The sequence below is a fragment of the Psammomys obesus genome, unplaced genomic scaffold, assembly GCF_907164565.1.
Source record: "Psammomys obesus unplaced genomic scaffold, mPsaObe1.curated_primary_1811, whole genome shotgun sequence".
Taxonomy (NCBI): domain Eukaryota; kingdom Metazoa; phylum Chordata; class Mammalia; order Rodentia; family Muridae; genus Psammomys; species Psammomys obesus.
This window is the reverse complement of record NW_026596234.1, coordinates 47,406-61,748: the sequence shown is the minus strand read 5'-3', so window position 1 is coordinate 61,748 and position 14,343 is coordinate 47,406. Positions and strand designations below refer to the sequence as shown.

At 43.0% G+C, this 14,343-nt stretch overlaps 1 protein-coding gene across 1 annotated transcript; it reads left to right on the top strand.

Annotated features, from left to right (window-relative positions):
* The first annotated feature begins 5,345 nt into the window (after positions 1-5,345).
* LOC129668260 (DNA-directed RNA polymerase III subunit RPC10) lies at positions 5,346-14,029 on the top strand. The gene is made up of 3 exons (XM_055596192.1): positions 5,346-5,585; positions 7,064-7,151; positions 9,725-14,029. Exons 1-3 carry the CDS (start codon positions 5,475-5,477, stop codon positions 9,850-9,852), a joined length of 327 nt encoding a protein of 108 aa, XP_055452167.1. The 5' UTR covers positions 5,346-5,474; the 3' UTR covers positions 9,853-14,029.
* Positions 14,030-14,343: the final 314 nt, after the last annotated feature.

The following is a 14,343-nucleotide window of genomic DNA, read 5'->3' as shown; positions in this document are numbered from 1 at the left end:
CCTGGTGGGTAGAGTCTTTCAGAGGTCCTCTGTGGAAGGCTCCTGTCCTGTTCCTTGTCTTTTCCAACTTCAAATGGGAAAAGATCTTCACTAACCCTACATCTGACAGAGGGCTAATATCCAGAATATATAAAGAACCCAATAAGTTAAACACCAACTAACCAAGTAATCCAATTAAAAGATGGGTACAGAGCTAAACAATTTTCAACAGATGAATATCGAATGGCAGAGAAACACTTACAGAAATGTTCAACATCTTCAGTCATTCAGGAAGTGAAATCAGAACAACCCTAAGATTTCACCTCACACCCATCAGAATGTTTAAGATAAAAAACTCAAGGGATGATGCATGCTGGAGAGGATATGGAGAAAGGGGACCCCTCCTCCATTGCTGGTGGGAATGTAAGCTTATACAACCACTTTGGAAATCAATCTGGCTCTTCCTCAGAAAATTAGGAATAGTGCTACCTCAAGATCCAGCTATACCACTCCTAGGCATATACCCAAAAGATGCCCCACTATTTAATAAGGACATTTGCTCAACTATGTTCATAGCAGCTTTATTTGTTATAGCCACAATCTGGAAACAACCTAGATGCCCCTCAGTTGAGGAATGGATACAGAAGGTGTGGTACATTTACACAATGGAATACTACTCAGCAATTAAAAACAAGGAAATCATGAAATTTGTAGGTAAATGGTGGGAACTAGAAAAGATCAACTTGAGTGAGGTAACACAGAAACAGAAAGACACATATGATACATACTCACCTATAAGTGGATGTTAGCCATATAATATAGGATACACATACTAAAATCTGTAGTCCTAAAGAAGCTGAACACCAAGGAGGACCCTGAATGCTTAATCCTCATTCAGAAGTATGAGATTCTTGGTTCCATTCTTTTTTACATTTTATAATGGGGTTGGAGAGATGGCTCATGCAGAGGACTCAGGCTCCATTCTTAGCACCCACGTGGTAGCTCACAACCAACTCAACTTCCATGGAATCTGACTCCCTTTTCCGAATTCCTGTGAATACTGGGTACACATGTGGTGACATACATGCCTGCAGGCAAACCACACACGCACATGAAATAAGTCTTTAACATTTGACTAATATCCCTCTTTTTCCTTATTAAATTTTCTTCCACCAAATATTGTATTGTTTAATCTATAATACTTGTATAAGGTGGAAGTAATGTTATCCACTGTTCATAATTAACAGTGTGACTTGGAATAGACAGATTGAAAGTAACTTTGAAGAGCATCGTCATTTGCTCTTTTAACTCACTTGCTCATATTTTGAGAATGTTAAAGAGAAAGCAATACATTCAGTATGTGTTTAATTAGTATGGGTCTTATGTAGACTCATTCATATGTGAATGTTTAGCTATATATAAAAGCTGTATGCCAGTGTTAAATATGAATTCTGATTTTAGAGACCTAACTGAAAACTGAGTGTGAGGAATTGGTGAACCAAATGGATTGAAGGGTCTGAGCTATTGACATAAGTAGGAAGGTAGTGAATGATGTCATGGAGCCAGGAGCATCAAGAATCATTAGATCATCTGGGTAGGTGGCACACATCTACAGTCCCAGCACTTGTGTGGCAGAGGCATTTGGATTGTGAGCTCCTGGCCAGCCTGGCCTACATAGTGGGATACTGTTTCAAAAAAACAAGAAAAGCAATTATAGGAAGACAAAAAAATTATTTTACTCACTTACAGGTGTTGTGAGTGTCCCATGTTAGAAATACAGATGAATACGTTTGTGTCTGTTTTGTTTGTTTGTTTTTCCAGAAAGGGTGTCACTGTTTTAGCCTTGATTGTCCTGGAACTCACCCTCTTCAAGGCTGGCCTTGAACTTACAAGATCCATTGGCTTTTGCTTCGATTAAAGGCGCGAGCTACCATTGCCTGGCACATTTGTGTCTTTCAACGATGTTAGGACTTACTGAATAATAATAAATTTGAAAGGTTTGATGATTTCAGTGGGAGATTGAGACATATTCATTTAACATGGCTGGTCTTGCAGACAAAAAGAAAAGTCAAGGGTTTACAAAAAGCAGGTTCCTTTGATACTTTAAGGAGGCAACAATGTGATTAGAAAGAATCAGCAGGCTCCCTGAATGCCTGAAGGTACATCATTTCTGACTTTCAACTTTATTTTCTGGATAATCTTGTGGTGAAATTGTTGAGATTATATTCTGGCTAGTGGGATTAGAGTTTGCATACTTTTCAAATGCCAGTTTTCGTTTTGCATTGTATGATTGTTCCACACCCGCAAACATCCTAGTATTGGCATATCTGATAAGTGGGCTTATCAGATGCTATCCCGAAGGTAGACTCTTCTGTGCCAGAACATGTTATCTCAAACTGGCTGTCAAAATCTATCACCCATCAGATTGCCTTCCAAACAGTACATACTTCTAAGAGTCTCTGAACTAAGAGCCTCAGAGCTTATTTTTAATTAATTGACAAGAAACAATATTAAGAACCTTGAAATTTTCCAAACTGATGCAAAATCAAGTTGACACTCTGACCACTCCAGAATTAAAAAAAAAAAAAAACTTCAATGGTTAATTTCATATCTTTTTATATGGATGATTGTTACTGTTACTTGATTCAGAGGAAATCTTAACTTACCATTGTGATTCTCTCAAAGCATGGCTAATGTCTGTCCACACATCCCAAAAGAGATTTCTTCTCAGCCCCATTTTCACACTTCTGTCAAGAATCCTTGCATGAGATAATGACAGGTCACCCACCACCTGAACCGAGCTGTTTCTCAGCCCCTAGTAAAATGAACAACAGGAAGTCTTGTCTCTAGAGGGAGGGGTCCTGCTGGCACTAGAGCTTTGTTCTGGGACTGTGAGCTCACTGTCAAGTTGATGAACAACAGACCTAGTATTTGACTTCCAAACTGTTACTAGGCGCAAGCCAGGTATCCTCATGAATTCAGCAGAGCCTCGTTTTCCACACGGAGACTTGATCAGATCCCTAAATTCAATATATCACCAAGAATCCCTCAAAGAAACAGGCTCCATCTCTCCAGCTGGCCAGCTGAGACTCGAGCTGGGAGCTCCGTGCTTCAGCCTCCTCCCCTGTAAATACTTGGGTACAAGGAGGCACACAAAGTGGCTAGGAAAACTGTGCAGGTACTGAGCACTGGCCTCCAGGATCTACACCGTAGACCTCCCTTGATGCTGCCCAGGCCGCCACTGTGTATGAATCTCTACCGTCCAGCCATATATTAGGTCAGCTCTTCTGAACTAAGGTTAGAAGCTGGACGATGGAACTTCTGGTGCCTGACAGCTCCCCACACCGTTTCTGTGAAAAGCCACCAGGCCTATATGAGAGTTTCCAACCTGTCCAAGAATCTGAGAGACATTTTTTGAGTGTCCTGGAGAATGTGACTTGCAGCCCTATGTGGTGAATCATTACTCCTCAGCTCCAGCATGAATAAAAATGGAGTGTAATCCAGAGAATTTTAGGGGGAGGCACAGAGACACTGATTACACTCAGATCTATATGCTAATTTACATTCAGGTTTATCTTCATTAAAATGATAAATTAGGGGGCTGGAGGGATGGCTCAGTGATTAAGAGCACTGTCTGCTTTTCCAGAGGACCCGGGTTGCATTTCCAGCACCTGCATGGCAGTTTCTAACTGTCTGTAACTCCAGTCCCAGGGTATCTGAGGCCCTTGTCTGGCCTCTGCAGGCACTACATACATGATGTGGTGCAGATATACATGCAGGCAAAATAAAACCTCAAAAATTTAATATAGTAGTTGTAAAATTTACCCTTTTATTGTGTATATTTAAGACTGACTATATTTCATACACATTTAATAAAATGATTTTTACAGTTGCCATGAGTGCGCTATGTCAGAAACATAGACATATTTGTGCCTTTACAATGTCAGAATTTAATTAACAATAAATTCACAAATAGCAGTTTCAGTAAAAGCAACTGTGAACTATTCCTGCTTTCTTTAGTAACCTTGGTTGACATGAAGGGTTTTTCTTTCTTTCTTTCTAAGAACTTACTATCAACTCTCGAATTACACACTACATGCCACCCAGTAAATCCACCTGTCTTAGTTAGATTTCTATTGCTGTGATAAAACATCATGAACAAAAGCAACTTGGAGAGGAAAGGGTTTATTTGGCTTACAGATCAGGGCAAGCCAATGAGGGAACTTGAAGCAGAAACAGAAGCCATAACACTAGAGGAATGCTTTCTACTGGCTTGCTCAAGACTTGCCCAGATTGATTGCTTGTTTCCTCCCTTCCTTTCTTTTTAATTTTGTTTTTAGATTTATTTATGTGTGTCTATGAGTGTTTGTTTGTACCCAGCGGGTACGCTTGGTGCCCACGGAGGTCAGAAGGCGGCGTGGAATCCCCCGGAACTGGAGTTACGGACGTTTGTGAGCTACCGGGAGTACTGGGACTCGAAACCCTGTTCTCCGCGAGAACAGGTGCTCTTAATGGCTGAACCACATCATCAGGCCCACCATCCTGCTTTCTTACACCACCCAGGACCACCAGTGTAGGTGACACCGCCCCTAAGGGGCTGGGTCCTCTTCTGTCAATTTGCATTCAATAAAATACCCCATTCACTTGGGTTAGTTTTATAGAGACTTTTTCCCAGCTGGGGTTCTTCTCTTCTGACAACTAAACTAGTTTGTGTATAGTTAACAAAAACAAACAAACAAACAAACTAGAACTCACCCCGCCTCCTCCCCATGCAGGTTACAGAATGACTGCAGAGGCTTAGAGTCACGGAGTTTCAAAGAGGTCTGAGAAGCTAGAGCTGGGAAAGGTAAAGGCGTCTATAGGAATACGATGAAGAGAACCAGCCGGAGGGCTGTGGAGAGTAGCTGCTGGGATTGTTATCTATAGCGTTGAGTCTAGCTGTGTAAGCGGAAGAGCAGAACTGAAGCCAGGTGAAGAAATAGCCAGATGGAAGGATGGCAGGTCCAGAAAGAAAGTGATCCGTTCCTCAGGCAGACAGTGGTACAGAGGTAGTATCAGCACTGGGGAACGAGCCAATCTAAATCCCTGGGACATTTGGTTATTCTCTGTCAGTCTCGGGTAGGAAGATTGCGGAGCAGCGAGACACTCTCCTGGAACAGGTCCAAGGCTCGAAGTGCGGCAGTATTCCCCCCGTCCCCCAGTACTTCCCACGGGCCACCAAGCCCTGGGTACGCCGGAGCCGCCAGCTGCCAGCCTCCTCCGCCGTCTCCCCTCAGTGCCCTTCCGGGTAGCGAGACCTGTGCGCACGCGCAGGGCTACGGCCCGCTGGGAGAGCAGACCGCATGCTATTGGCGGAATGGGGAAGGATTACCCGCGGCGACCAATGGCCAGTGCGAGGCTGCCCGCCGCAGGGCCTCTGGGAAAGTGTTGCCAAAAGCCGGTCGCCAGCGACGCGGTGAGCCGGACGGGAAGAACCGAGTGTTGAAGCCGGAGCGATGTTGCTCTTCTGCCCGGGCTGCGGGAACGGGCTGATTGTGGAGGAGGGGCAGCGCTGCCATCGCTTCGCCTGCAACACCTGCCCGTACGTCCATAACGTCACACGCAAGGTGAGTCCGCGGCGGGGGCCTTCGCCGTCCGCGCGGCACCGAGCCGGCGTCCGCGCGCGCAGGCCTTCCTGCCGGCGGTGTGCTTCTTGGGCTTTCGCGCAGGAGGCGCCCCAGGTTCAGCCGTTGCTGCTCCAGCGGCGTCGAAGCCGTTCTGTTGGTCCCTTCAGTGACTTCCGCCGCTAGCTCCCCGTCGCCCGCTTTGCGACGCTCGAAAAAATTCCGAGAATTTCAGTTCATGACCTCCCCGCTGAGCCATACTCTTAAACCCAAAGAACTCTTGTGCCATCCCCGGCGTGCCAGGCTCCGGTCCGCTTCTCACCTTCTCTGACTTCAAATCCTTGTGTACTTTCTGTAGCTCTTTTGCTCCCAGCCACTGTCGCCATTCTGGAGGATCTTCACCGTGCACGCGGTACTGTTAGGTCCTTCCTTTTGCCCGAGCCATTCTTCCCTGAATAACCACACACAAACACTCATTCATTATCTATCTATCTATCTATCTATCTATCTATCTATCTATCTATCTATCTAGATGTCATCTATGCCTCTCTTGTTTCCCTCTTCCTTTCCCATTATCTCTCTTCCTCTCTTTTTTTAAAAAAAGAATTCCAGCCCTTGTGGCTGTTGGTGCATGCCCATAATTCCAGCACGTGGAGAGGCTGCGGCAGGAGAATAAATTCAAAGCCCACCAGCGCTGCACATACATATAGTAATTAAATAAACGCAGAAACAAACCAAAACCCAGCTCTTCCTGTTTATCCTCATTCCATTGATATTTTCATCGGGATTCGTTGTCTTTTAATATTTTACCATTGTTGCCGCTTTGTATGTGTGGTGCTTGTGTTGGAACCCAGAGAGGTGCATTTCCAGCCCTTGTTTTGTCTGCGCTTCCGTCGGTTCGGTTCTTGTTCCTCCTTGCTCCATTGTCCCGAGTTCCGTGATTGCAGATGTGCGACACCAGGCCTTGTTGACACCTCATTCTAAATGCTCGCACATTAGAGCTGTATGTATGGTAGGAGTTTAGAGTCTGGATTTGTGGTAAGATGAATTGTGACACCGTTTTGAAATTTGAGGTATACTTGATGAACTTAGGAGAGCAACCAAATGTGACATGGGGAATGCTGGGATACCCCGCTAAATGGTGGTGGTTGGCTTTATTTCTCTTTCATGTTGGATTATTAGGTGTCTTAGGGGTATAGGAGAAGAGTAGGTTTTACTCAGCTGTTTTTTCTTCATGTTCTGTCTTGGTGTTTCCTCCAGTCTCCAGAGGTCTCTGACACTGAACCTCTGTGCTGTTTCGGGGACATCCCAGTCACAAAACCCCTACATTTCAGTGGCTCATGCTGCTCTTTGAAGGAGATACATTTTGTATTCATTTGTTCACTTACCCAGTAGAGGGAACGCTGGAGGAGAGTTGTGGTTTGGTGGCTGGTGTGTAAAACTGTATGATTACTCGGGGTCTGATGGCTTGTTTTTGTTAGGTAACGAACCGAAAGTATCCAAAGCTAAAAGAAGTGGATGATGTACTGGGTGGAGCAGCTGCCTGGGAGAATGTGGATTCTACTGCAGGTGGGCATTTTTCTGTAACAGCCAGTGACTCAGTCCTAGCTGTTATTGCTTATAAATTTACTATTTATTATTCTAATGCAGCCCTGTTTATTATTAGGGCCAGTGAGATGGCTCAGCAGGTAAAAGCAGTTGTGGCCAAACCTGTTAACCTGAGTTTGATTCTTGGAGCCCAGATAGTAGAAGGAGCGAGCTGACTCCTGAAAACTTTGTGTTCTGACTCTTCCCCCCCCCACACACAAATAAGTGTAAAAGAACTTAAGAAAATATAAATAATAAAGTAATGACAAATAGCTTGTGTTTGCCAATGCAAGAAATATTTTGGTGATGCATTTTAGTTTAGTCTTTAAGCTCTAAGCAAAGTATTAACATTTTTTGTTATTGTTTAATTTTATTTTTTTGAGACTGAGTTTCTCTTTGTTGCCCTTGGCGTCCTAGAACTGGCTCTGTAGATTATGCTGGCCTCACACTCAGAGATCTACCTATCTGCCTCCCACATGCTGGATTAAAGGTGTGTAACCACCACCTGGCTGTATTAAAAAAAATTTTAAAGCAGATTCTTTCAAGGATTAAATATAATGAAAGGAAAATTACCATGCTGATACCTGCACAGTTGTTTCATGTAGATTCTCAAGGTTAGATATAAACAAGTATAATTAAGAATAAATCTGGTACATATTCTTTTTTTGAAGCAAATTTGGAATTCATTACAAAAGTTTCAGTATTGATTTAAACATGGTTGTTGAGAAGGGGAGAGAGATCCATGCTCTAGTGGATGCAGGCTTCTCAGGAAGAGTTATGTTGTATTTTCAAATACCAGTACTGAAAAAATGATCAGTTTTGGTCTTTTTTTTTTTTAATTCTATATGGATTTAAAAAATTTATAACTGAGCTGGGTGTGGTGGTGCACACTTATAATCCCAGTACTCTGGGAGGCAGAGGCAGGTTGATCTCTGTGAGTTTGAGGCCAGCCTGATCAACAAAGTGAGTCCAGGACATCCAAGGCTACACAGAGAATCCCTGTCTCGGGGGTGGGGGTAGGGATGGGGGCGGGGACCATAACCCGGACGAAGATGATGGTTTTGGTTTATAATTCCATTGCTCTCAGGGTGGAGGCAGAAGGCTCAGTGCTTATCTGGGCTTTATGAGAAGCTGTCTCAATCTTTCAACCAATAAACAGTTTCGGGGCTGAAGAGATGGGTTAGTGGTTAAGAGCACTGGCTACTCTTCCAGAGGACCTGGGTTTCCTTTTCAGCACCCACATGGCACCTCAGACCTTCTTCTGTACTTCGCTAATTTTAGGCAATCCAGTGTCCTCTATGACATCCAAGAACTGTATGACCATGGTGCACAGAGTGCCCGCAGGCAAAACATACATGTGGGACCACTAAAAAGTAAATGTTAAGGGGAACAGGAACTATTCCCCCCCCCCCCCCTCAGGGGAGGAACAGTCTTGCTAGGCCACAGGGGAGGACATGGCAGCCAGTCCTGAAGATACCTGATAAGCTAGGGTCAGATGGAAGGGGAGGAGGACCTCCCTAGCAGTGGCCTTGGAAAGGGGCAGGGAGGAGATGAGAGAGGGAGGGTGGGATTGGGAGGGAATGAGGGAGGGGGCTACGGCTGGGATACAGAGTAAATAACCTGTGATTAATATAAATAAAAAAGAAGTAAATATTTTAAGTCTTGATTTATGTTTGATAGACTTAAATGTGATAATGGAATGATAGAAGACAGCCTTAAATATCACCTGTTTTAGAAGGAAGGTCAGCACAATTAGCAGTCTTTCCCTCTATAGGGGAATATACAGATCTTCTGTGTTAGAAGTTAACATTAGCTAGGTGTTGTAGTATTACTTGAGAGGTGGAGACTGGAAAATCAGGCGTTCAAGGTCATCCTAGCTACATAGTGACTTTGAGGCCATCCTCAAGAACTTGTTTATAATGAGTAGAGGCTTAAAATCTTTGTTTTAATCTGTCTTTGAGATAGAATCTTGCTATGTAGCCCAGGCTGCCCGTGTAGCAAGTCTCTTGCTTCAGTCTCTCAAGTGCTAGATTATAGCTGTGTGTTACAGTCCCACGAAACAGACTATAATAGACCCGTCCCATGCTATGCTTCTAGCCATTCTTCAACCAAATTTGTGAAGGTAAATAGGATCCAGGGAGGGAAGGGTTTAAAAAAAGCTTTAAGCCTTTACTCATTTTCAACTTTCAGGGCTTTTGTTGCTTTTATAAAGCAAGGTCTCTTTGGGCTGGAGAGATGGCTCAGAGGTTAAGAGCACTGCTTATTCTTTCAGAGGTCCTGAGTTCAATTCCCAGCCCCCGCATGGGGGCTCACAACCATCCATGAGATCTGGCGCCCTCTTCTGGTGTATATGTAATAAATAAACAAAATAAATCTTAAAAAAAAAACAAAAACCAGGTCTCGCTAGTCTCCTTATTATTGTTGTACTGTGGGAAGGCTGTTGCTCTTGGCAAATTGAACATTAGCAAGGGAGTCTAGATTAGCATGGGAATGGGATGTTTACCCACACTTGAGTGTTTGTGTAATGTGGACAACTTTTTTTTTCTCTTTGTCAGAGCCATGTCCAAAATGTGAACACCCTCGTGCCTACTTCATGCAGCTTCAGACCCGTTCTGCAGACGAGCCAATGACTACCTTCTATAAGTGCTGCAATGCTCAGTGTGGACATCGATGGAGGGACTAAGGGCAGGACTTGTCCAGCTTCAAGCATGAATTTGGTGTGCTGAAGGTCTCTGCTATTTGATAGGAAGGTGGAGAAACAGGGTGAAGCATAGCACACCTGCAAGTCAGCAGATGAAGTCCTTAATGTGCAGGGTCCCTTGGGACTTGGGAGATACACAGAAGATGCTCACTTGAATTTAAGTCCTGTTTGTTACTTTTTTTTCCCCTCAAGAAAGGGTTTTTCTGTGTAGCCCTGGCTGTCCTGGAACTCACATTGTAGGCCAGGCTGGTCTTGAACTAAGAGATCTACCTGTCTCTGCCTCTAGATTGCTGGAATTAAAGATGTGTGCCACCACCATCAAGGATAGACTTGAACCTTCCAGTCTTCCTGCCTCCTTCTCAAAACTAGGATTATAGGAATGTGAGCCACGTTCATTTTATGTAGTGCTGAGGACTGAGCCCTGAGCCTCATGCATGCTGGATAAGTACTCTATCAACTGAGCTGTATCTTCAGCCCTTATTTTCATTTGTTCTCTGTAGAGAAATTTTTTTTTCTGAGAATTGTTTAAAATACTTATAAAAACGCTGAAAAAAATCACTTTAAAATCCTTGACTGACATGATTCATCTTGTATGATTAATAATTAAACTGTTCTGTGAGTTGGATTTTCTGGATGATTTTGATAGGAGTTTAAAAGTAACCAGAAACATTTTCTATTTCCAGCAAGGGAGAAAGGTCCACAATAGAGCTTGTGCCTAGCATTTGAACCCCATTCAAAAATCTATTCCCACCTCAGTAAATTTAGAAAAGTTGCATATTTGTTGAAACCACTAATGAGATTAATCTGTAAGGTGGATATATTTATATGTGAGAAGTGCTGGTCCCTTCTGTGCAACTGGACAGTTGCACACATGATGAAGAATGTAGATTATAAGAAGATTGATCTAAAATAACAGTATCTTCCCATAAATATAGCATATCTGATGTTTTAAAAATCCTTTAATAGGATTTATTAAATGGATTTATTAATGGATGAATAATTCAAAAACCAAAGTTGACTTGGAAATCTTCAATCTATGGTTGCTCTCAAGCCTTTGGAACTTTGTTGAATAAATCCTTTCAGTAACTCTGTTACAAAGAAGAGGTACACAGACTTCTTGAAATGAGGGTGTATTTGAGTATAAGAGCACTTGCCTAGCATATGACAAGTTCTGGGCTCAGTCCTTGGTACTGGATGGCAGAGGTGCAGGGGAAAGTGAGGATGTTTACTGTAGGTTAGGACATTCTCACATTGCTGATGGAAGTAGAAGTTGGTGCAGTAGTTTCTCAGAGCAATAGGGCAGTCTACCAGTGTTTTAAAATAACGGCCCAAGTATGGCACAGACATGCACTGTTACCACTTGAGAGGCAGAAGCAGGATCATTTGGAGGTCCAGCTTAGCCTGTTAGGTGGCAGAATGAGTTGGAAGGAATGATACAACTCCATGCTTCTGCCTGTCTCAGTGTGAGTTCTTGCAGTGAACTCGGTGAAGCTGGTATTTTGGACTAGGCCACAGAAAAGAATTTCAGGATAATTAGGTATGAAGTAAGTCAAGTGCCTTAACAATAGCCATGTTTATGATTTAGGTGGCCTTTTAAGAGGATTGTTAAGTAGACCTCTACACCCACCCTCTTTTTTTTTTTTTTTTTTTTTTTGTATTTGTTAAATGAGATCATGGGGTTGTGGGGTGGGGCTGGAAAGCTGTGTGACTGGAGGAGCCAGTCTAGAGCAAGAGTGAGGTTGAGACAGGTTCAAACCCTGAAAACCTCATCCTGAGACAGGCAGGAGTAGGACTGCTTCCTCCCTGTTCTGGGTCTGCATGTCCCAATGCATGTAGCTTTGCAACCTGCACTCTGCCATCCTTGAGGTAGTCACATAGCCTGGCGGCCAGGTTACAGGTTAAACTTCCTCTCTCCTTATAAGGACATATCCAGCAAGCACCTGGAGTTCCTCTTTGCAAATGATCGTTCCCAGCACCTCAGCCTCAGCCAATGATGTATGCTCACCTTGAAAACCCCTACCCACTCCCCAAGGTTTATATAGCCCTGTCCCCTACCGCCCATCCCAGTGAAGAGAGCTGTTTCACTGAAAACTTTATGGAGAAGGCTGTTTCTCTTGCACTCATGCTGCCTGAGATCCTGACTAACCCACCAGCCCTGGCTAAGATTCACTCCCTCCAGGCCAGCCCAGGGCACAACAAGCCTGGATACCCCAAGGGGAAAAGCAGTGTTAGTGTTACTTTTAAAATTGTGCATTGCAATTTCTTTTTTATCCCAGTGAACACCCAAATAATTGAGACTGGAGTATTATAATTGTTTAATAAGCTTTACAGCACAAGAACTGAGCAGTATTAAGCTATTGTTAACCCTCCGTGCTAGTCTGGCTTCCTCTTTGCCAAAATCCCTAAGATACTTTAATTTTATGGCTTTCTCTGCTCCAGTTGCCCTTTTCTCATGATGTCTTCTGGACCTCTGGCTGAAATCCCTTCTTTATCTCCTCCTCCTCTGGCTGGCAAGAAGTCCAGCCCTATTCTCTCTTCTACTCAGACTTGGCTGTTAAGCCTCTTTATTGACTTATCAGGGAAGAACTGAGCAGTGTTTACACAACACTGAGACAGGAGATTCTCAGAACAGGGGTTGCAACCAGGTATGGGGGTCACAGAAATCCACATTTGTATCTTTACACAGTACACAGACCATGCCTACACCTCTCCTGTTTTAGTCCAATAAAAGGCTTTTTCTCTTACATTAATACACTATATGCAGTAATAACAACTATGAAAATTATTAGGCAAGATTTACATTTATGGCCAGTTGTGATAGCCCATGCCTCAAATCGCAGCACTCAGGGAGGCAGAGACAGGTGGATCTCTGTGAGTTTGAGGCCAACCTGATCTACAAAGTGAGTCTAGGACAGCCAAGGCTACACAGAGAAACCCTGTATAGGGGAAAAAAAAAAGGTTTACACTTATGTATTTGGCACCCTTGGATAAAGTATTCTACTATCCTAACTTGGTGGCTGTACCTAGATCAATTTCTGTACCTAGTTCTGTACCTAGATCAATTTCTGTTATCCTAAACGATTAATTTTGAAACTGTTAACTATCTAGTCTTCAACCCCATCAGACTTCTTTTTTTTTTTTTTTTTTAAGCAACTTTATTTTTGTTTTATGTGCATTGGTGTTTTGCCTACATATGTCTATGTGAGTGTCAGATTTGCTCAAACTGGAGTTGTGGACAGTTAAGAGCTGCCATATGGGTGCTGGGAATTGAACCATTTCTCCAGACCCTAATTTATTATATTAGGGTGCATGTGCACCTGCATACCAGAAGAGGGCATCAGATCTCATAGATGGTGGTTGCTGGGAATTGAACTCAGGACCTCTGGAAGTGCAGCCAGTGCTCTTAACCTCTGAGCCATCTCTCCAGCCCCACAGTTATTCTGAGATCCCTCTTCTATAGAGGACTGTCATGCGGTGAATGATGAGCTAAAGGTATAGGATTTAATAAATACTGTTCTCTATTATAGAGTCAATATGTATTATACATTATAGTATACCTAGCAAATCAAGGTCAGCTGCAGTTTAAATGAGACTCTGTTTCAAAGAAAACAAAATTGTGTTTGTCAAAAGCCAGCTGACTACATTTTCATTTCCTTTTCATAATTAGACCTAATGTTAAATTTTGATTTATTTCTCTATTGTTCCCTATGGTGTGTTCTCTAATCATGTCCCAAGTTAAAGGTCAACTTGTTTCTTTGACTTGTTCTTCCTCTATAATCTTGAAATTTACACATCGTATATCGTTTCCCTTGCTCTTGGTATGTTCTGAGAGCTGGCTGGTAGTTTACTAAATCACAAACTGCAGAAAATTCCACTTTTCTAATTTTTGGCTATGTGCCTCAGCCTTCAGCTTGAATAAAAAATGGCAACCTCACTTTTAGTTGGGGCCGATCTCTCATCTACTTCATAGGAGATTGCAAGTTTTGCAGCGGTTGTTCCCTGGTTCTTGACACCACAGTATTCACCTTTTTAAAAATTTATTTGTCCATTTGAAATGTGTTATATTATGGGAGTGACTGTGTAGACCAGTGTGGCCTCAAAGTCATAGAGATGGATTTGTCTCCAAAGTGCTGGGGTTAATAAATAACATGTGCTACTATGCTTGGCAATGTTCTTTTTTAAAAAATGGTTATATGGGCACTGACAGCAAACACCTGACTTTAAGAGGTATGTGTTGTTTCATTGTTCCCTTTTATTTATGTTATTTAGTTTTATTCTTTCTTTCCTTGTGTGTGTGTGTGTGTTTACTATGTAGCACAGGCTTTCCTCAAACTCACAATTCTTCCTGTCTCTGTGTTCTGAGTGCTGGAATTGAAATGCACCATGCTCAGCTTGAACAATAAGTTTTATGATGCAACTTCTCTCTCCCTTCCCCTCTCTCCTTCCCCCCCCCCTCTCTCTCTCTCTCTCTCG